This window comes from Melospiza georgiana, chromosome 29, assembly GCF_028018845.1.
Source record: "Melospiza georgiana isolate bMelGeo1 chromosome 29, bMelGeo1.pri, whole genome shotgun sequence".
In the NCBI taxonomy this organism is placed as follows: domain Eukaryota; kingdom Metazoa; phylum Chordata; class Aves; order Passeriformes; family Passerellidae; genus Melospiza; species Melospiza georgiana.
In genome coordinates this window covers 6581858-6602754 of record NC_080458.1, presented here as the reverse complement: position 1 = coordinate 6602754, position 20897 = coordinate 6581858, and the positions used below count along the sequence as shown (strand labels likewise).

At 42.7% G+C, this 20897-nt stretch overlaps 1 protein-coding gene across 2 annotated transcripts in view; it reads right to left on the bottom strand.

Annotated features, from left to right (window-relative positions):
* Positions 1 to 601: 601 nt before the first annotated feature.
* Positions 602 to 20897, bottom strand: part of SCN8A (sodium voltage-gated channel alpha subunit 8) — a 53368-nt gene continuing 33072 nt past the window's right edge. For both annotated transcript variants that reach the window (XM_058042064.1, XM_058042065.1), the window contains exons 17-27: positions 19548 to 20018; positions 18144 to 18261; positions 16872 to 17026; positions 15802 to 15975; positions 10051 to 10173; positions 6110 to 6394; positions 5313 to 5366; positions 4868 to 5005; positions 4143 to 4247; positions 2961 to 3231; positions 602 to 1885 (exon numbers count right to left, since the gene is read on the bottom strand). In XM_058042064.1, the coding sequence (XP_057898047.1) occupies positions 738 to 1885; positions 2961 to 3231; positions 4143 to 4247; positions 4868 to 5005; positions 5313 to 5366; positions 6110 to 6394; positions 10051 to 10173; positions 15802 to 15975; positions 16872 to 17026; positions 18144 to 18261; positions 19548 to 20018 (3042 nt within the window). In that variant the 3' untranslated portion in view covers positions 602 to 737. The remainder of the gene's footprint in view (positions 1886 to 2960; positions 3232 to 4142; positions 4248 to 4867; positions 5006 to 5312; positions 5367 to 6109; positions 6395 to 10050; positions 10174 to 15801; positions 15976 to 16871; positions 17027 to 18143; positions 18262 to 19547; positions 20019 to 20897) is intronic.

The following is a 20897-nucleotide window of genomic DNA, read 5'->3' as shown; positions in this document are numbered from 1 at the left end:
TAAATCTCAAATAAACTATGGTAACTCAGTGGGCTTAATGGGTGCTTTGTTTCTTTTTTTCTTTTTTTTTTTTTTTTTTGTTCTACTTGTTATAACTCTTTTTTTTTTCAATTTTTTTCCTCTTTTTTTTTTTTTGTTTTAATTTTGCTGCTTAACTAAATGCAAATCTAGTTTTGCATGAACAAACCCATGGACATTGTGACTTCTGGGTTTTCTTCTGAGAATAATCAACAAAATGGGAAAATAAAATCCACTTGGGGCTGCTTTGGAAAATACATGAATCCCAGCAGCGGGTTTTGTTGCTCTGAGTGTGTTTGTGTGTGTGTGTGTGGTTTATTTTGCTTGTTTGTCCTAAGTTGCATTGACTGATGTGGAACATGCAGTATCCACCTGCCCAAACAATAGAAAATCCATTTTTTTTCCTTTTTTTTTTTTTTGTGTTTAAATGTTTGTTTACAGGGTCCTTTAAACAGGTGGTAGGTCACTGCTTTAGATGCAACGCTGTCACACAGTAAGCAGACTATGTTTGGTATAAGATCTTCAGGTAAGTGTCTCCACAGCTCTTCTGTATTGATATATTTCAGGAAGTTTGTAAACAATCTTTTTGTTGTTGTTGTTTTTTCACTTGCAAATATTTTAATTCGTACAATTCTACTATTTTTTGTTTTTTTGTTAATTTTTTTTCCCTCTCTCTCTTTGTGTGTGTGTGTGTGTGTGAATGTGTGTGTGTGTGTGTCTCAAGACTTGGCCACCCTGCCGTCCTTTTGTCTCTTGGCCTTTTCTCTCCTGCCCTCCTCCGCCCGCTGCTGCTTCTCCTTCTCGGGTTTGGTGACGCTGTCGTAGGAGGGCAGGGACGCCGTGGAGGGGGTGCCCTCCTTTTTCTCCCTGTTGGCTCCCCCGTTCTCCAGTTTGGTGGTGGCAGGCCTGCGGCTGATGAAGCCCCGTCGCGCCAAACGAGCCCTGTACGCCCTCTGGATCACCACGGCCGACACCTCCTCCTGCTTGCGCCGCAGCGTGGTGGTGATGGGCTCATAAGACACTTTGGAAGGGTTGGAAGCCACAAACCTCTCCTCCATCTGCTGTCTCAGGATATCCAGCTCCCCGCTGTCCCCCAGGACACGTTTGGTGAAGGCAAACAGGATGTCCAAACAGTGGATCCTGTCCCCACTTACCATAGGCAGGTCCATGGCGATGAGTTCGATGGTGTTGGGCTTGGGCACGCGCAGCGGATGCTCCAGGGCGTCGGCGAAGTCCGCCAGCTTGCTGTACTCGATGAACTGCGTGGCGTCGGGGTCGAACTTCTCCCAGATCTCGTAGAAGGTCTCGAAGTCGTCCTCGCTGAGCGGGTCCGCGCTCTCCTCCGTCGCCACGCTGAAGTTCTCCAGGATGATGGCGATGTACATGTTGACCACGATCAGGAAGGAGATGATGATGTAGCTGACAAAGAAAAATATCCCCACCGAGGGGTTGCCGCAGTCCCCCTTGAAGCCGCTGCCCGGGTGCTCCTTGTCCAGGTCGCAGTCCGGGGGCCGGTTCAGGATGGGCAGCAGGAGCCCGTCCCAGCCGGCCGACGTGGTGATCTGGAACAAGCAGATCATGCTGTTGCCAAAGGTCTCAAAGTTGAACATGTCGTCGATGCCGGCCTCGTGCTTGACGTAGGCGAAGTTGGACATGCCGAAGATGGAGAAGATGAACATGACCAGGAAGAGCAGGAGGCCGATGTTGAACAAGGCAGGCAGGGACATCATTAAGGCAAAAAGCAGCGTGCGGATCCCCTTGGCTCCCTTGATCAAGCGCAGGATGCGGCCGATGCGAGCCAGGCGGATGACTCGGAACAGGGTGGGTGACACGAAGTACTTCTCAATGATCTCAGCCAGGAACATCCCTAGAGGAGAGAGGCAACACGTGTGACAGGGCAGATGCACAGGCTGCTGCTTCCCCTGGGGCACGTGGAATTCCGTGGGTGGATTTTCAGAGGGTGTTTGAGATGTTCAGGCAGGTAAATCCTCCTGAGGGGCAGGAGAGGGACAGCTCTGATCTCTGCTCCTTGGGAGCATTGAGAGCACACACCTCTGTCAGGGCAGGGATATCAGGAAAAGATTCTTCTCAGGCAGATAAATCCTCCTGAGGGGCAGGAGAGGGACAGCTCTGATCTCTGCTCCTTGTGAGCAGTGAGAGCACAGCTGGACCTCTGTCAGGGCAGGGATATCAGGAAAAGATTCTTCTCCCAGAGGGTGCCCAGGCTCCCCAGGGAATGGGCACAGCCATTGTGAGGTTGTGCGTATTTTGCAGATTAGATGCTAAAAACCTCAAAACCTGTTGGAGGAAAACACGGATTTAACATTCAAACAAACTGCAAACAAGATGGCAAGTCCTGTGCTGTGGCAAGAAGCCCTGCAGGGAAATTTTCAGGGGTTATTAAGCATTAAAAGGTTCTGATGAAGTGAGTGAAACTTCAGCTTTTACAGACAGAGAGAGCAATTGTCAAGTGGTTTACCTCTGGACTTCATAAATAAATTTCAGGACTTCACAAATAAATTCAGTCAAATTCTGCCATGGCTTCCCAAGGCTCAAAGAGAACCCTGAGGTCCTGGTACCTACATACCCCTTTCAAAGACATGTTCTACCCTAAAAATGCCAAAACAGCCTGGCACTCAAAGACCTCTAAGTGTGGAAGAGGTTTTACAGCAACTTCTGTGAGCCAGAGAGAAGTTTGATAAGAGAATCCATGTTCACCCTTGAAAGAATTTCCTACCAAGGTCGCTGACATAGAAACCAAGAAAGAAAGAAAGATAAATCAGAGAAATTCCAATGAGCACTTTGTTTGTCTCTCTGTCTAAGTAAGGTATAAATATATGAATTTTGTAAGAATGTACAAAAAACATGCATGCTGAAATAAAAACAGGTTTGAAGCCTTCTGAAAATGGAGTACCACGACCTCTGAGCGGTGTCCCACTTACCCACGATGGACAGAATCACAACCACGAAGTCGAAGATGTTCCAGCCGATGGTGAAGTAGTAGTGCCTCAAGGCGAACATCTTGAGCACACACTCACAGGTGAAGAAGATGACAAACACAAAGTTGATCCAGTAAAGGATGTCCTCCATCTGCTTGCTCTGCGTGTCTGTCTCCACCATCATGGTCACCATGTTGAGGCAGATGAGCATCATGATGACGATGTCGAAGGCTTGCTGGGTGACAAAGTCGAACACGGCTCCTTGGATGCGGTTCTGTGGAGCAGGAGAGGCAGGGGAACCAAGCTTGAGCAACAATCACGGAAGTGTGGAGTGGTTTGGATTGGGAAGGTCCTTCAGATGATCCCATTCCACCCCCTGCCCTGTCAAACCTGGCTTTGGATACTACCAGGAGCGCCCACAGCTTCTCTGGGCACCCATGCCAAGGCTTCACCATCCTCACAGGGAGGAATTTCTTCCTAATTTACCATTAATCAACAAATTATCCCACCATTGGTGGAAAGAGGGAAAAGGATGTGATTTTGTCAGTGCTGAACAAAGCTTTCAAGGCAAACCCTGTCCATGAGCCGGTCTGGTGAGGGCAAAGGCAGGAAAATGCCATTATTTATACCATACATGCTACTCCATCCCTACTAGCAGCACATCTTGCTCTCTGCTGAGTTTTTGCAGCCAGATCCTTGCACTGATGGGTGCCTGCAGGAGAACCCAGCCCCTCTGGTGTCCTGGCACCACCACAGCCCCAAAAGCAGGATGCTTTATCCATCATACAGCCCCTAAAGGACTCAACCCAACCCCGTTTTTTGGCTTTCTGAGGGATGCAAAGCCGTTCAGAAACCAGGGAAATGAGCTCAGTTCTCCATCAGCAAAGCCCTCAAGGCTGGGTGATTGCCAAAGGTTCTCCTGTGAGGGCCAGGAGGCTCCTACTCCACACCTCAGGCCTCTCACCCAGGTGAAATTTTGGAATTTCATTATTCAGGTGATAAACTGATTAACACCAACCCCAGCACAAATGTTTTAACCTTTGCAGGTGACACCTGAGCTACAATGACAAAACCAGGGTGATGTGGGTCCAACATGAGTTAAAACTAGGGATGCTTTTGGAGAAAAGGCTTCTTAGAAATCTACTCCACAGTAGGTTTATCCTGAGCTCCCTCCAATGCACTCACCAGAGGTCGGGGAATGGGTTTTTGAGGCTTCTTTGAGCCCAGTTTTTTCATGGCGTTGTAGTACTTCTTTTGTTCTTCTGTCATGAAAATGTCTTGACCTCCAAAGTAAAGGGGCAAAAGGAAAACTGGTTACAATCAGCTCATGGACCAAAAGAGAAAGGAGTAAAGCCCAGCTCAGGTGAGGCCTGCCTTCAGACAGAAATCACTCACACTAACACCCAGTCTGCACTGATCTTAATTAAAAATGAAATTTTTAATTTCCTCTAAATTGAGATTTATAGATTTCCATTGCGCTGCCTCTCTCCCCTCTGTGGTGAGCAGCTGTGAGGGCATTTCCAGGAGCTGCACCATGCAAATCCACCCCAAATTAGAGCTCCAGCCCCTCAGTTTGGGGTATTTTAAATGGTAGAAACCCAAACTTACAACTTTTTTTTTCAAGGAAAAGCAGGATATGAGACAGAGGCAAGGAAGACATCTTGCTTCGAGTCTGTATTTTAATCAAGGCATAAAAACCCCCAAAATGCATGAAAATCTAGGGAAAATGTTAAATCTGGCTGTAGTTTAAACCAAGCATGTTGTGTTCAAGGCACCAAGAGGCCCACAGCTCTAAAAAAAGGAGCTTTGTGCCCCAAAATGACTTTATTTTGCAGAAAAACCCATCAGCCTGAAGAGCCAACAGTCCTGGGACAGGTCTGAGCTGGAAGCAGCAAACACAGATCACTTATCTTTTTCTTTTGTTGATTGAAGTTGTCGATGATGACACCAATGAACAAGTTCAGGGTGAAAAAGGAGCCAAAGATGATGAAGATAACAAAATAAATGTACATGTAAATGTTGTCCTCGTATTTGGGCTGCTCTTCTTGCTGAAGGGGAGATAAGAAAAACAACAAATGACATTTCAAAGACATCATACAAACACAGGCAAAATGAGATTTTTGGTTGTGTTTTCAAACCATCAAAGATCAAAAACCAGTTGGAACAAAAAAACCAACCAGAAGAACTTGCCCTTTTTGGGATTTTCTTCAGCATCTTCTAAGTCACCAGACCCCCAGAGCAAAGCAAACAATCCCAGCATGAAATACTCGCTCCAAACACAATTCTACAACTTTTACTCTCGATGTTAGCAAAACATAAAAGCAGATAGAAATAAGGGGAGTTTTGCCAGGTTACCTTTCTGGAATCTACAGCTGCATACATGATGTCCATCCAGCCCTTGAATGTAGCCTGGCAGAGAAAACACAGAGACAGAATTCACCCAAAATACAAGAATTGTGCCAGCACTGTCAGGGACTCCCTGGCACTCTTGATGGCCCTGTATAATGAACTTTAATACAATTTCAACATTTCTCTTTTCATTTAACCTAAATTACAGAAATCAAGCTCAAGGAGTTGAACTTCATGAGGTTCAAGGAGGCTGAGGGTGAGTGGGGAACTTGGAGGCTCTTATTGAGACCCATAAATTAGGAAAGAGAAGAAATATAAAAGGGCAAATTCATTCCAGCCCCAACCCCGGTGGATGCTGGATTTCAGAGAGAGGGAAGGATATAAAATACACCAGGAGCATTTTGTATTTCCAGCCCCTCAGTTTGGGGTATTTTAGTGGGGGACACAGCTCCAACCCCTCAGTTTGGGGTATTTTCGTGGGGGGCACAGCTCCAACCCCTCAGTTTGGGGTATTTTAGTGGGGGGCACAGCTCCAACCCCTCAGTTTGGGGTATTTTAGTGGGGGGCACAGCTCCAACCCCTCAGTTTGGGGTATTTTAGTGGGGGGACACAGCTCCAGCCCCTCAGTTTGGGGTGGTTTAGAGGGGATGCAGGTCCAGTCCCTCACTTTGGGGTATTTAGAGCTCCAGCCCCCTCAAATTGGGGTATTTTTGAACTCCAGCTCCTCAGTTTGGGGTATTTTAGAGCTCCAGCCCCTCAGTTTGGTGTATTTTAAAGGGACAATGGTAGAAACCCAAACTTACAACTTGCAGCAGAGCCAGGTATCCTGCCCCAACGTTGTCAAAGTTAATTTTCACGTTCTTCCATCGGATCTCCGTGGAGTTGGGTGGCATCAGAGCCTCGCAGTCTGTCTTGTTGTTAACAACATCTATCTCAAAGCGATGCTCAGCTGTTTCATTAAAGCAGTAATGATATTTCCCGGCAAACAGGTTAACCCCCATAATGCTGAAAATCAGCCAGAAGATAAGGCAGACCAACAAGACATTCATAATGGAAGGGATAGCGCCAACCAAGGCATTGACAACCACCTGTGTTGGAAGGGGTGGGAAAAAGTTTCAGTATAAAACACGAGGCAGGAGACAGCAAGCAAAAGTACAGCTGTTTTTGGGGGGGAATGGGGGAGGCCACTGACATGTTGGGGGGGTTGATCCATGCAGAAATTGGCAGTGAATTTGTGGCAAGCTTCAAATTCTGCTTCAGAGGCAAGCAGGGAAGCTGTGTTTTCAAAATATGTGTTTGTATTATGATTATTATAATTAAATTATATTTTGTATATAGCATATAGTATATTGTACAGTATGTATTATATATTGTATATAGTATATTATATATTGTATATTGCACAGTATATATTTAATATAGTATATTATATATTGGATATTGTATAGTATATATTTTATATTGTATATAGTATATTATATATTGCATATTGCATAGTATATATTTTATATTGTATATAGTATATATACAATATTGCATAGTATATATTTTATATTGTATACAGTATATGATATATTGTCTATTGCATATTATATATTGTATATTGCCTATAGTATATTTTATATTGTATATTGCATAGTATACATTTTATATAGTATATCATATATTGCATATTTAGTAAATATTTTATATAGTATATAGTATATTATATATTGTCTTTATATATATTGTCTATTGTATATTGCACATTGTATATTATATTATATACATATTATATAATACGTATATATTCCAAAATAATTTCTCTTTTCAAGCCACATTGTTGGATTTATGGAGTCTGGACTCTTTGTTCTTTAAGAAACCAATTATTTCCTGTCATTTTAATTGCCCAAAGGCAGAGGGGGGGGCTCAGACTCCCATAACAAACAGGCTCCTGATGGAATTTTCTCAGAGCCAAGTGTGAGGACACTTGAGCTCCTGGATTCCAGATTTTCCCAGCCAGCAGCCCCTCCAGACATTCCCCACGCTCAAACAAGGCTGTTTTCACTCAGGGCCTGGTCCTGCTCCCTGTGTGGGGCCAGGACCAAGCCCAGCATCACTGTGGTCACACTAAAGCACGGACTAACACCGAGATCATCCTGTGGACTCAGCAAGGCCAGTCGTGTAGTCCCAGGCAGAGAGCTGAGCATGCAGCCTGGCAGGCTCACCAGCACACAAAAGCCACGTTCCCTCCTCCAAATGCTCAGCAATGAGGATGGGGTTTTGTCAGAGCTCATCTCTTCCTAATTTTAGCCCTCCACGGTTTGGGAGCACCGCGTCCTCCCTGAGCATCCCTGGCCAACGCGCGGCCAAATGTAAGCTTTTAATAGAGGCAGGTCAGCAGGATATTAAATCTTTTATTATGATCTCCTAATTTAGATTCCTTTAATAGATGAACAGCAGCTAAACTATCTTGCCTCAGTTTTGGAAGGCAACTCAACCACACACGGGGACTTGGGAGGCCCCAAGGGTGGGACATTGGCCACAGCTCGTCCTGGTCCTTTGTTGGAAGTCACAACCACCACCCGTGGCCACCACAGCAGCTCATGGCCAGCTTGGACTGGGACTGGAAGTCTGGGCTGCTGGGAGGTGTCCAGAGGGTGGGACTGGATGGGTTTTAAGGTCCTTCCCTACCCAAACCAGTCTGAAATAGAAAAATGGAGAAAAATTGAAGACCACAGTGGTCCAGATGGTGAATCCTCCGTTCCAGCTGGTAAATGATGTCAGGAGTTCATCCCTATACCCAGGAAGGCACAGGTGAGAGCCCCAAAAGGCTGCAGGTGATGCCTTTGCTCTCACTCTCCCTTCATCCCAACAGGATGCTCAGCTGCTGGACCAGCAGCACTTTTTGGGTCACATCCTCCTACGAATACATTGATTTATTCCAGCTACCACATGAAGCAAAAAAAGGCTAATTTCCTCCTGAAATATGGTCATTTATGGTTCATTAAATCTACAGAGCTTTCCAGAAGGAGGGAAAGGAGGAACACGGCTTTTGTGTGCAGACTGACAAGAACACATGCATGTCTCACAGCATCACTACCAAACTCCCTGACCGAGCTCAGAGCAGAGCAAGCTCCTGGAAATGCAGATTGCTATGGAGGAGAGAAAAGCAAAGAACTACAGTTCCAGTCTCCTTTGCAAAGGCATTTCAGATCTCTCAAATTGGTCTGGTTGGATGGGGCACTGACACTTGTCTCCAAAATAAAGATAATTGGGTCTAGGGAGCTGACAGCGCTGCAGTCACAACTATCAATTTTCCTGTGGTGAAAATCCCCCACTTGAAGCACGAGAATTTCCTGATTGCACATCAGAAATCTTCTCCCCAGCATGGCTTAAAACCAGCTTTAGTTTCTCCGGGTTTAGTGCTAGGCCTGCTCTTTGTGATCAAACTTCTGGGTCAGACCCAAACCCAGCCCAGCAAAAGCTCCACCTTTGTGTGAATGGAAATTTTTCTTCCTTTGTGCCTCTGCTGTGGATTCAAATCTAGAATTAAATTCATGACACAAAGAAATAACAGCAGGAGAAGGTCCTAGAGAGGAAACACCTCCCTTGGATTTGGAGCTCAGGTATTTCTGTTACTTCCCAGGGAGTTTGAGGAGCCTCCTCAGCTCTCTGCTCCTCTTGGGCTGGATTTTGGGCTCAGTTATGCTCCAAAGGTCAGCAGGATCCAGGTGGAATTGCTCCACTCAGACCCTGAAGTAAAACTGTGACTGCTATTCCCTTCCCTCATTATTTAAAATATGTGATTTTCTCTCTGGTTATGATCTAACTGGGATTTAGCACAAACCCCCACATTCTTGTTCTAAGAGCACCTGGGAAATCCATTGATAAGAAATTTCAGTTTTTTACTACTTTTTAAATGTTCTTAGGAGACTCTTTCCATCCCAAATGGGGGAAAAAAGCACCAAAATGTCAGAATATTAGTGGCAAAGCAGTGAGACACTGCAATAATTGAAACACCCAAGGGAGTGGTGCCAATTCAAGCTTGTTTAAGTTCAATGCTTTGCTTGTGCTTTGTTCTGGTTCCACAGTGACAGGACAGGGACCAAAAAAGCATGGAAAAAAGGAAAGGGACAGAAAGGAAAAGCTTCACTACCAGACAAGGCTGCCAGTCACCACCAGACTGGACTGAGAACAACAAGGTGCAACAAGAGGAATGAAACCAAAAAGTTTTCAAAGAGCTGAGCTCCCCCCAGTCCCTTCCTGCAGTGAGCCACGAGAGGCAGCAGCCTTTTCCCCCTGGTTGCTTTTTTAAAAACCCCCTCTGAGACAGAATCTTTCAGTCCAATTCCACCAACAGCCAACAACCTGCAGACCCTGAGGTGGTTCCAATTCTGCTTCTTTGCACCTGGTGATTCTCCCTAGGTCAAAAAAAAAAGTTACAGCTGAGAAGCCCCTCGGATGCTCGAGGTCAAAGCCAGGCCAAATGAGAACAGCCAAGTGTCAACATCGGCTACAAATGGGTGGTTTGGGCCAGTAATTAATGTAATGAGGCAGCTGATGCATCTCCCTTTGTTAGAGGGGAGGGTGCAGCGGTGGGCAGGGTGAGGGTTACATCCACGTAGAGGTGATCAAGTCAGCAGCTGCATCATGATTCTGTTTGGAATTCTCTTTCCACCAGTTTTGATCAGTTCTAGCATGCTTTTAAAAAATAAAATGCTCCACGGGCATGCAGAAGGATCAGCTGCTAATGGCATCTTACCCTCATCCCCTCAAATCGGGACAACGCTCTTAAAGGCCTCAAGGCTCTTAGTGTCCTAAGGGATTTTATGGCACCTAGTTCCGAGTAGCCCAGGGCATTAGCTATAAGGCTGACTAAAGAGACCTACACAGAAAATAGAAAAAAAATAGAAAAAAGAAACCAGAAAAAAAAAAAAGGAAAAAAAAAAAAACAAAAAAAAAGAGAAAGAAAGAAAACGAAACAACAACAACAACAAAGAAAAAACAACATGAAAAAAAGAAATTAAAAAAAAAAAAAAAAGAAAAAAAGAAAAAAAAAAAGGTTCCAGACTGTTAGATTGGATCCCCTAGCCCTGATTGCCCAGCCCAGGAGCCACCTGGGCCGCCCCAAATACCGAAGCCATGACACCAGCTGCCTACTTCACTTGACTGAAGCGACCTGGAAGGAAATAATGCAGTTGAGAAAAGACCAAGAGGGGAGAGATCAGTGAGGAAGAGAGAGAGAGAGGCAGAGACACACACGGAGAAGGGCTGTTGGAAGGAAGAGCCCAAACGATGACAAAAACCTTACCCTCGCCCTTTACCGGCTGCACGGATCCCGGCGGCGCCCATGAAATTTAAGCCAGACAAATGTTAAAGGTACCTGTGAGAAAGAATACAGATAAATACACACACTGCACACCTGGGCCGAGCTCTGCACAGCCACCGCGGCGCCCGGGGAACGCTGAGCTCAGCCAGCTCCTCCTGCCTGCCAGCCCACGCGGGGCAGAGTCCAACCAAACTGGGTTTACATGGTCTGAAAATAATGAACCATTTAAATTTTCTTTTCATTAACTGAAATCTTACATTTTAACAAATTTCAACCAAATTGGTGTAAGATATTCTGAAAATATTGCATGAATAATTTACATTTTCTTTTCATTAACTGAAATTTTAAATCGGCTCCTCCTGCCTGCCAGCCCACGCAGGGCAGTGCTCAACCAAACTGGCTTCACATAGTCTGAAAATACTCAATAAATCATTTACATTTTCTTTTCATTAACTGAAATTTTATATTTTAACAAATTTCAACCAAATCGCGTTAAGATATTCTGAAAATATTCAATGAATCATTTTAATTTTTTTCATTAATTGAAATTTTTAATTTTAACAAATTTCAACCAAATTGTATTAAGATATTCTGAAAATATTGTATGAATAATTTACATTTTCTTTTCATTAACTGAAATTTTAAAATGTAGTAATTTTCAACCAAATTGGTGTAAGACAGTCTGAAAATATTGCATGAATAATTTTAATTTTCTTTTCATTAATTGAAATTTTAAATCAGCTCCTCCTGCCTCGCCAGCCCAGCCTGGGGCAGTGCTCAACCACACTGGGTTAAGATAGTCTGAAAATACTACATGAATCATTTAAATTTTCTTTTCATTAATTGAAATTTTAAATTTTAGTAATTTTCAACCAAATCGGGTTAAGATAGTCTGAAAATATTGCATGAATAATTTTAATTTTTTTTCATTAATTGAAATCTTAAATTTTAATAATTTTCAACCAAACTGGTTTAAGATATTCTGAAAATATTGCATGAATCATTTAAATTTTTCTTTCATTAACTGAAATTTTAAATTTTAATAAATTTCAACCAAATTGATTTAAAATAAATAATAATTTTAAACCAAATTGGTTTCAAATACGTGATTTTCTCTCTGGTTATGAGCTAATTGGGATTTAACACAAAACTCCACATTCTTGTTCTAAGAGCACCTGGGAAATCCATTGATACGAAATACCCTTTATTTCAGTTTTTTACTACTTTTTTATGTTCTTCGGAGACTCTTTCAATCCCAAATGGGGGGAAAAAAGCACCAAAATATCAGAATATCAGTGGCAAAGCAGCGAGACACTGCAATAATTGAAACACCCAAGGGAGCGGTGCCAATTCCAGCTGGTTAAGTTCAATGCTTTGCTTGGGCTTTTTAAACCAAATTGGTTTAAAACCAAACAATTTCCAGGAAATTTGGTTTTAAACCAATTTTGGGCTGCTGATGAGGGGAAGGTTATCACTACCAGAGTAGGGAAAATTCCTTAAATGCCTCCCATGCAAAACCAGGGTGTTGGCACAGAGCAGCTCTGTTTTCTGCCTGCTCTGACAGTGATCCTGCTCCAGAGCTGCTCCAATTCCTGTGCTGAATTACAGCATTTCTGATCCCTTTTCCAAGGCTTTCCCAACCGGCCCAGTATATCCCAGTATGTCCCAGTACACCCCAGGGCTCCACTGCGTGTTTCTGCAGCTGCTGAGATTGGGACTGAGGGAAAAACCAGGAAAAATCAGGAAAAACAGGGATGGGATGGAGGAAAATGGGATAAAACAGGATTGGGATGTAAGGAAATGATCACCATGCCTGGGGACTGCCAGGAATTTTCCCAAGGTTTTTTCCACATCCCAAAACCAACATCTCCAGTTTTCCCCATTTTTTCCCAACCCCAGCTCCAGAATCCTCCATTTTCCTCCAATCCAGGTGTTTTCTCCCCTTTTCCCCATCTCAATCCTGTTTTTCTCCCATTTTTCCCAATCCCAGATCCCCTTCCTCACATTTTCCCTCATCCCAATCCTGTTTTATCCCATCTCCCCCCATCCCATCCCAAATTTTCCCTGTTTTTCTCCCAAATCCCAACCTCAGCAGCCACAGGAATGTGAAGGACTGGGATGTACTGGGTTGTACTGGGCAACCTGTTGAGCAAACTGGAGTCAGATTTAGGCTCTAAATCTGAATTTTCAGAGATCCTTAAACCCACCAAGTCCAGACACAACTTGGCCATGTGTAAACAGTTACAGACACAGCAGCTGCCACTATTCCCATTTTTCTCTATCATTTTCCCCATTTTTTGCTACCATTTTCCCTATTTTTCTACCATTTTTCTCTACCATTTTTCCCATTTTTCTCTACTACCACACTTCAGACAGATAAGAAAGAGACATGAACCCTTTTTAAGGAAAAAAAAAATAAAAAAAAGACATCCATGTACAGCAACAAACAACACAGGAGCTCCTCCTGGACCAGGTGGGGTTTCAGGTGAATTCTCAGAATAGGACACTTCCTATGTATCATTCTTTTTATAGAAGAGATATCAGAATAATAATTAGAATTAATAGAATTAATTAGAAGGATGATTCTTATTCCACACTTATTTCTGGGAAATATCAAATCTGAATTTTAAATGCATTAATGTGTGGGAAAATTGAGATTTTATCTTTTTTGGGCACGTGGCTGATGTGCTTTTCCCATCTTCATATGGAAATGCCCTGTCCACAGCAGGGCACTTGGAATGAGATGATTTTAAGGTTCCTTCCAACCCAAATAATTTCAGAATTCTGTGGTATCTTCCCCAAAAATAAGTGACCACAATACATTGGGTTTTCCATCCTATTTTAAAATTTTACTACTTTGAACCATGCCAGGGGGTGTCCCAAAGGTTCCAACAAAGCTTTTGTGAGGCAAAATCAGCTCAGCCAAGCCAGGGCAATGCTGGTATGTTAAAATCTTAAATATAAATATAATTAAATATAAAAATTCAATGGTTTTGGAGATGTGGCGTGTTTAAATAACACAGTAAATAAATGTAACACTGGAAGTGTCCCATCCCTGGAAGTGTCCGAGGTTGGGCAGGAACAACCTGGGATGTTAAAGGCGTCCCTGCCCTGGCAGGGGTGGCACTGGATGAGTTTAAGGTCCCTTCCAGCCCAAACCATTCCATGAACAAAAAATTCTCATTTTTAGAGCGTTTCCCCCTCAGGATAACACCTTACTCCCAAGCAGGACTCTAAGACCATGCCAGAAAAAGGCAGTTTGAGCTTTTAATAAACAATCTTTGAGGATTATTCCCTGAGGACATTCCAACAGAAGACACAGCAGGCACCGAGGTCGCACAAAGGGAATCCCAGATTGACTGAAAAGCAGAATCCTTCATTATTACCCAGTAAAAGTCTTCACAAACACACCCAGGAAGCTTTGGGCATGAGGTAGGAGGGGAATTGGACAATGCTATAGCAACCTGCAAAATAACATCCAAGAGTGTTGTTAGGATGCAAAGGATCATTCCCTGCTGCCCTGGCTCGCTCCAGCCCCGTCCACGACGCGCCACAAAATTTGGGTTCAAAAAATGGGATTCAACAGGTACAGGACACAAAGCATTGCTGAGGTTTTGGTGGGGGATATTTTGGCACCTCAAAGTCACATTTCAGGTTTTTAAATTTTTTTTTTTTTTCACTGGGAAAATTCTGCCCTTGACATCAAGGAAAGACAGGAATTCTAAAATTCCTTCAAGCCCTGGGAATTGCAAACCCTTCTGCACTTGTTCCCTCACTGTTCCCTTCCTGATCTTTACTCCACTCCCAGATGCATGGGAAGGAAATTAAACTTGTACCACACCTGCCCATTAAATTGGAATTCAATTGGAATTAAACTGGAATTAAATTGGAATGAAACTGGAATTAAACTGGAATTAAACTCTTTATCTTCAGGCAGCAAGAGAGATCCAGCAAATAAATTCATTTATTAATTTCTTTCAAAATTTAAATTTATTTCTCTATTTATTTTGAATTTCTTTTCTGTCAGAAAATAAACCTTATAACGTGCGGGTTGTGTCCGAGGAATGGTGTTGAGGGGATCAGAGAGGATTTTCTAGAAAAAATTAAAATTTCAAATTTCAATTTTCCTACAGGAAACAGAGTTTGAGTCACTTCTGCCCCTGAATTCCAAGCATAGTTCCTTCCACCTACTCAGGAATATTTCCAGAGTGATAATGGTGCTGAACAGCAACTGAATCATACCCAGAGTGTTCCAAAGGAGAAGCTTGGAAAAACTGGGAATTCTTTTTTAACACACTTGCTCTTGGGGCAGCCACCAGAGCCACTGAATCCCAGATGGATGTGATGAAACACTTTTAAGAGAATCCAAGCACTTGGGATTCTAAATTCCCTGGTTCTGAAATTTCCTATTGAATTACACCATTTTCTACCACCTTGGGCAGCAGAAATTCCATTTATTTTAAATTCCATTGATTTTAAATTCCATTTATTTTAAATTCCTTTTATTTTAAATTCCTTTTATTTTAAATTCCCTTGCTGTGCTTCAGAGCCAAATTTATTGCTAAAACTTCTCTCTATTGTCTTTTTTTCCTTCTAATTCTACAATTTATTCACCTTTTTTTTATTTCTCAGATTTATCCTCCCTCCCAAGACGTTCTGCAGGGGATTCCAGGGTGGATCTGTCCCTCACTCTACTCTGAGCTTTTTGTTTGATATGATTCTGCTTTTTCTTTCCAGTTTCTTTTGATGATGCTGAACTTGACTGTGCACAATCAGCTTTCCAAGGATTGAGATTCTCACAAATCCAGTGCTCAGAAGTGGGGTGGTGGGATGAGGAGATTCTGCTGCCTCATCACCCCCTCATCATTAATAATGCAAGAAAATGATTGCAGAGAATGCAACTCCCAGAAATATCCCCAAGGAATTCCACATCTGCACAGCTTTCCCATGGTAACACCTCCAAACACGGCCAGCTCTCCTAAAAATTCCATTTTCAGCATAGAAAAAAAGAGCCAAGGGCTGGAAAATCCTCCTTGGTCCCTGCAGGGCAGAAATCCCACAGAGAGCTGAAGGGTTTTATCCTTGATTTGGGAACTCACAGATATTGGGGCTGTCAAATCTATGACCCAGGGAGGGTTTGAGGAGGAAGCATCCCAAGCAGAAGGAAGAGGAGAGGATACATACAGCCACGATGAGGAAATCCAGCCAGCACCAGGCGTTGGTGAAGAATTTCACAAATCCATAGGCACACCACTTGAGCAGCATCTCCAGGATGAAAATGTAAGTGAAGACCTTGTCTGCATACTCCAGGATGGTCCTGATGGTTTTCCTCTGCTCGATGTAAATATCCTCAAAAGCCTGGAAAAAACACAGGTGCAAATGTCATTATATGGGATTTATTGCACGGTTCAGGAGCTTCAAATGACACTGAGCTGAGTTCAATGTACAGTTAAAGATGAGCTAAATATATAGATTTTAAATGTTTTTAAATTAAATATAAAAAAATTAAAAATTTTTAAATATATAATATATATAATATACATTATATATTATATATAATAAATATTATATATATTATATATTATCTATAATATATAATATATTATATATTATATGCATTATATAATATATAATATATAATATTTATTATATATTTTTAATATATATTATATATATAAACATACATACACACTATATATAAATATATGTGAATAGATAGATTTAGATATAGATATACAGATACACAGATACACAGATATATAGATATATAGAAATATAGATACATAGAAATATAGATACATAGATATACAGATACATAGATATATAGATATATAGATACATAGATATATAGATAAAGATATAGATAAAATACACATATTTTATTGATATATATAAATCAAACATAGAAAATTGATTTTGTTCCAGTCACAGCTTGGACTTCATGGTGTTGGAGAGCTTTTCCAAGCTCAGTGATTCTGGGATTTTTTGATTCTGTGAAATGAGACATAGATACAGGCTGACTTTTCTCCAGATCCTAACATTTCTAGTCAAATCAGGATAAGAACCCAGATTTGAAGGCTTTGTTCTTAATTTAAACTAAACAAAAAAACACTAATAAAAGCTTGTGTTACTTTCCAGGTAGGAATTTCCAAGATTTGCTTTTTCCCAAAATTTTCTGTACACAGATATCCCCAAGCCCCACACCTCTGAACTGCTGGGGTTTCACTTTTTTATTTTTTATTAATTTTACTCACCAGAGCCCCACTGCTCAGGAGGATCATGAAGATGATGAAAGTCTCAAACCAATTGTGCTCCACAATTAGGAAACAAGTTTTCCTCAAGGTCCACCACGACTTTCCCAGCCCCTCCTCAATATTGACCTGACAGCACTTGCAGCGCTGCATACAACCTGGAAAACAGAGACAGGGCACAATTTCGCTCAGGAAACACAAGATTTAAGGTAAAAACATTAAATTCTCACTGTCTAGAAGCAGTTTTGATGTCACCAATATGAACCACGCTCAGTGAGTTAAAATTTTTGTGTTCTTGAGGGTTTTAGGGTTGTTTTGCCACTTCTGTGCCCAGGCACCAGAACTGACATCAATTTGGGAACAGATCAGCTCGTTCTATTTGGTGAGGGCCATGCTCTTGAGGAGACAAATGGAAAACTTGCTGATAAAATAACCTTGAACCATTTAAAGCATTTTTGCCTTGGGAATTCCTGTTACGATCAGCTCTCGAAAGACATCGAGGCCAGTTACGGGAAAGGAAAAGTACTCTGCTTCTGAGTACTTGAGGCATCAGCTGCACAAAAATCATCTTGTTCTGCTACAGGTCATCTCTGATTCTTTAGAAATTCCCCCTCTGAGGGTGAGGAGGCCCTGGCACACCCCACAAGAGAAGCTGTGGGTGCTCCTGGATCCCTGCAAGTGTCCAAGGCCAGGCTGGATGGGGCTTGGGGCAAGCTGGGATGGTGGGAGGGAGTAAATTTGGGTAAGGTTGAGGTCCCTTCCTACACAAACTACTGAATGATTTTATGATTTGCATCCTAGCAGTGGCAGCTGCATCTCTGAGAGCTTCACTTTGCAAATTCCTCTGAATTGGTGCACCAGCATCCAAGAAGGGCCTCGAGATAAGCTGAGAGCCAGCCCTGATCCAGGCTGGTGGAAGAGGTTTTACAGAGAGCCAGAGAGAAGTTTGATAAGAGGATCCGTGTTTACCGCTGGAAGAATTTCCTACCAAGGTCGCTGACATAGAAACCAAGAAAGAAAAGGAGAAATAAAAGAAACCTGCAATTATTCCAATGAGCACTTTGTGTGTATGAGTAAAGTGTAAACTTAGGAGTTTTGTAAGGATGTAAAAAAGCATGCATGCTATAATAAAAACAGTTTGAAACCTTCTGAAAAAGGATTTTTTTTGCTTTGTGTTGTCTCTGTTTCTGTCTCAACTATGAATCAGGCTGACCTAACCCTGAGGTGAGCTCACCCAGAACAGCCCCAGAGCCTCTTCCCCCACTCCCTGCTCACCTTCTGTGAAACAGGCATCGGGGTCCAGGTACTCCTCGGGGGCCTCCACGGGCACCTCCTCCACCTCAGGCTTGATGTCGATGGTGCTGCCCTCGGAGGAGCTGCTCTCGTCGAGTTTCTGCAGCACAAAACCCCAACACAATCAACCCCAAACTTCAGCCCCAAAAAACACCAAACCTCACCAGGACTCAGCTGTTTGTTCACCACGTTTGCTGTCATGGAAGTTGTTTCCTCACTTTGATCACTGAGATCCTGACCCAGCTTATGTCTCATGTTAACAGGACAGACAGGATTAAATATTATTATATTTAATATAGGATTAAATATTTACATTATGAAAGGTGTCCCTGTCCATGGAGGAGCTTGGAACTAGATGATTTTTAAGCTCTTTTCAAGCCAGGCCATTTTATTATTACATATATTTTACTATGATAATATATTTTTTATTTATATATATATTTAGTTAGTTATTTTTACACTGCATTTTATGATTACACATGTATTATTTATTTTCTATTTTATTTTACTAAGATTATATTTATTTTACTATAACTATGGTAAATATATATTCTATATATATTTACAGCATATATAGAACATATATTTATTTAGAATATATATATAAAAAATATAAATATATATATTAAATATTAAAATTAAATATAAACATATTTAGTATATATAAATATATAGTATATATAAATACATAGCATACATAAATGTACAGTATATATAAATATACTGTATTTATACTATATTCCTTATATATATAGATTTGTTATTTATTATTTATTTATTATATATTTATTATTATTTACACTATACTATTTATATATCTCTATATATATACTATATGTAGTATATATATTTATATAACCATTCTATGATTGCATATATTTATTTTATATATATTTTATATATTTGTGGCTTTCTACAGAGCTACTAGCACAACAAATTCCGTTTTGAGTGCAAAGACAACATTCCAATACAAACAAAAGTTGAGTGCTGGAACTACCCAGCTCTCCTTGCCCAGAGGTTTCCAGGCCCTCCCAGTGGACTGAATGCCCCAAGTGGATTTGGAGCCCTCCCATCCAACGCCCCGAGTGAATTTGGATCCCTCCCTCCCAACACCCCAAGTGGATTTGGAGCCCTCCCAATGCCCCAAATGGATTTGGAGCCCTCCCTCCCAACGTCCCGAGTGGATTTGGAGCCCTCCCAATGCCCCAAGTGGAATTGGAGCCCTCCCTCCCTTCCAACGCCCCAAGTGGATTTGGAGCTCCCAACACCCCAAGTCAATTTGGAGCTCCCAACACCCCACGTGAATTTGGAGCCCTCCCAATGCCCCAAATGGATTTGGAGCCCTCCCTCCCAACACCCCGAGTGGATTTGGAGCCCTCCTCCCACCTCCTTGCTGCCATCAGGATCCGTGTCGCTGCTGAAATCCTCCGTGTTGAGGTTCTCGAAGTCGGACTCGCCCACGGCGATGGGGACGCGCACGGTGAGGTTGGGGTTGTTGATGAAGGACATGTGGTCCTCGTCGATGATGTACTTCTCCACGCTGCTGCCGATGCCGCTGGTGGTGCCGTTGCCGTTCTTGAGGAAGTCGATGTCGCGGTTGATGTCGGCGCCGGTGTGGTTGGCGATGCAGTTCACCTTCTTGTCGTACAGCTCGTCCAAGGGCTTCACCTCGTCGGCCTCCCTCTGCTTGAAGTGGGTCTGCATGAACTCCCTGACCTTGGCCTTGGTCCAGGCGATGCCCTTCTTGATGCGGATCACCGAGATCTGCAGGTTGTTCATCTCGCCGTCGTCGTCCGTGGCTGCCAGGTTGTCTGCGCTGAAGGAGCTCAGCAACAAGGCCAAGAACAGGTTCAGCACCTGGAAGGGAAGAGCTGATGCTGCACTGACACACAAAGGGGGGGATTCCCAAAGCTGAGCAGAGCTCTCAGCGCCCATGCCCTGCTGATGGTGCAGAGCTGTCACCAAACATCAGCTCAAACTCATCCAGGTGCCCAAGTTCAAGCTGATGCTGCAGAAAGTTCCCTGAGGAGTGCCAGGGGTCCAGGGCAGGTCCAGGGGGCCCTGGATGGAGCCCCTTGCAGGATCTGGACTGCAGATGTCAGAGAGGGATTTAATCCCCACGGGATTTAAATTCAGCCTTACTGATTTAGTCCCATCTCTGCCTCAAAGAAAATGGGGGAAATCTCGGCATTTTGAGTGATCACTCCCAGCTCTACTTCCTCGCCCACATTTAGTGACCATCCCCAAGATTTATTTTATCAAAACCCTTTGGCAAGACAGGACCTCTCAGAGAGCTCACAACTACTTTGAAGAATTGCGACCGTTCATGTGACTTCATTCTTGCTCACATTTTCCTCCACAGACTTTTCTTCATGAAATTTAAGGCCAGAAGGAAGCATCATGATCTAGTCCAACCTCCCACACAACAGGCCGTGCAGTTTCACAGCCCATTCCTGCACACAACAGCACCTCATGACTGAGCCAGTGGGCAGGTTTTAGAAGAAACCTCCATTCCTCAATTTAACACTTCAGGACCTTCCCCTGTGCACCAAATTATTTTGTTTTCCTGCAATTAAAATGCCAGGTTTTGCTTCTTTTAGCTTATTTTTCCCCTCAGGTCAGGTCTGCACACTTTGACTGAGGCTTTCAGACTTTCAAGACTTTCTTGCAAAATGCTTCATTTACAGGTGACTGTTTAAGGTCCTCATCAAGCAAAAAACATCTTTAATATTGTGC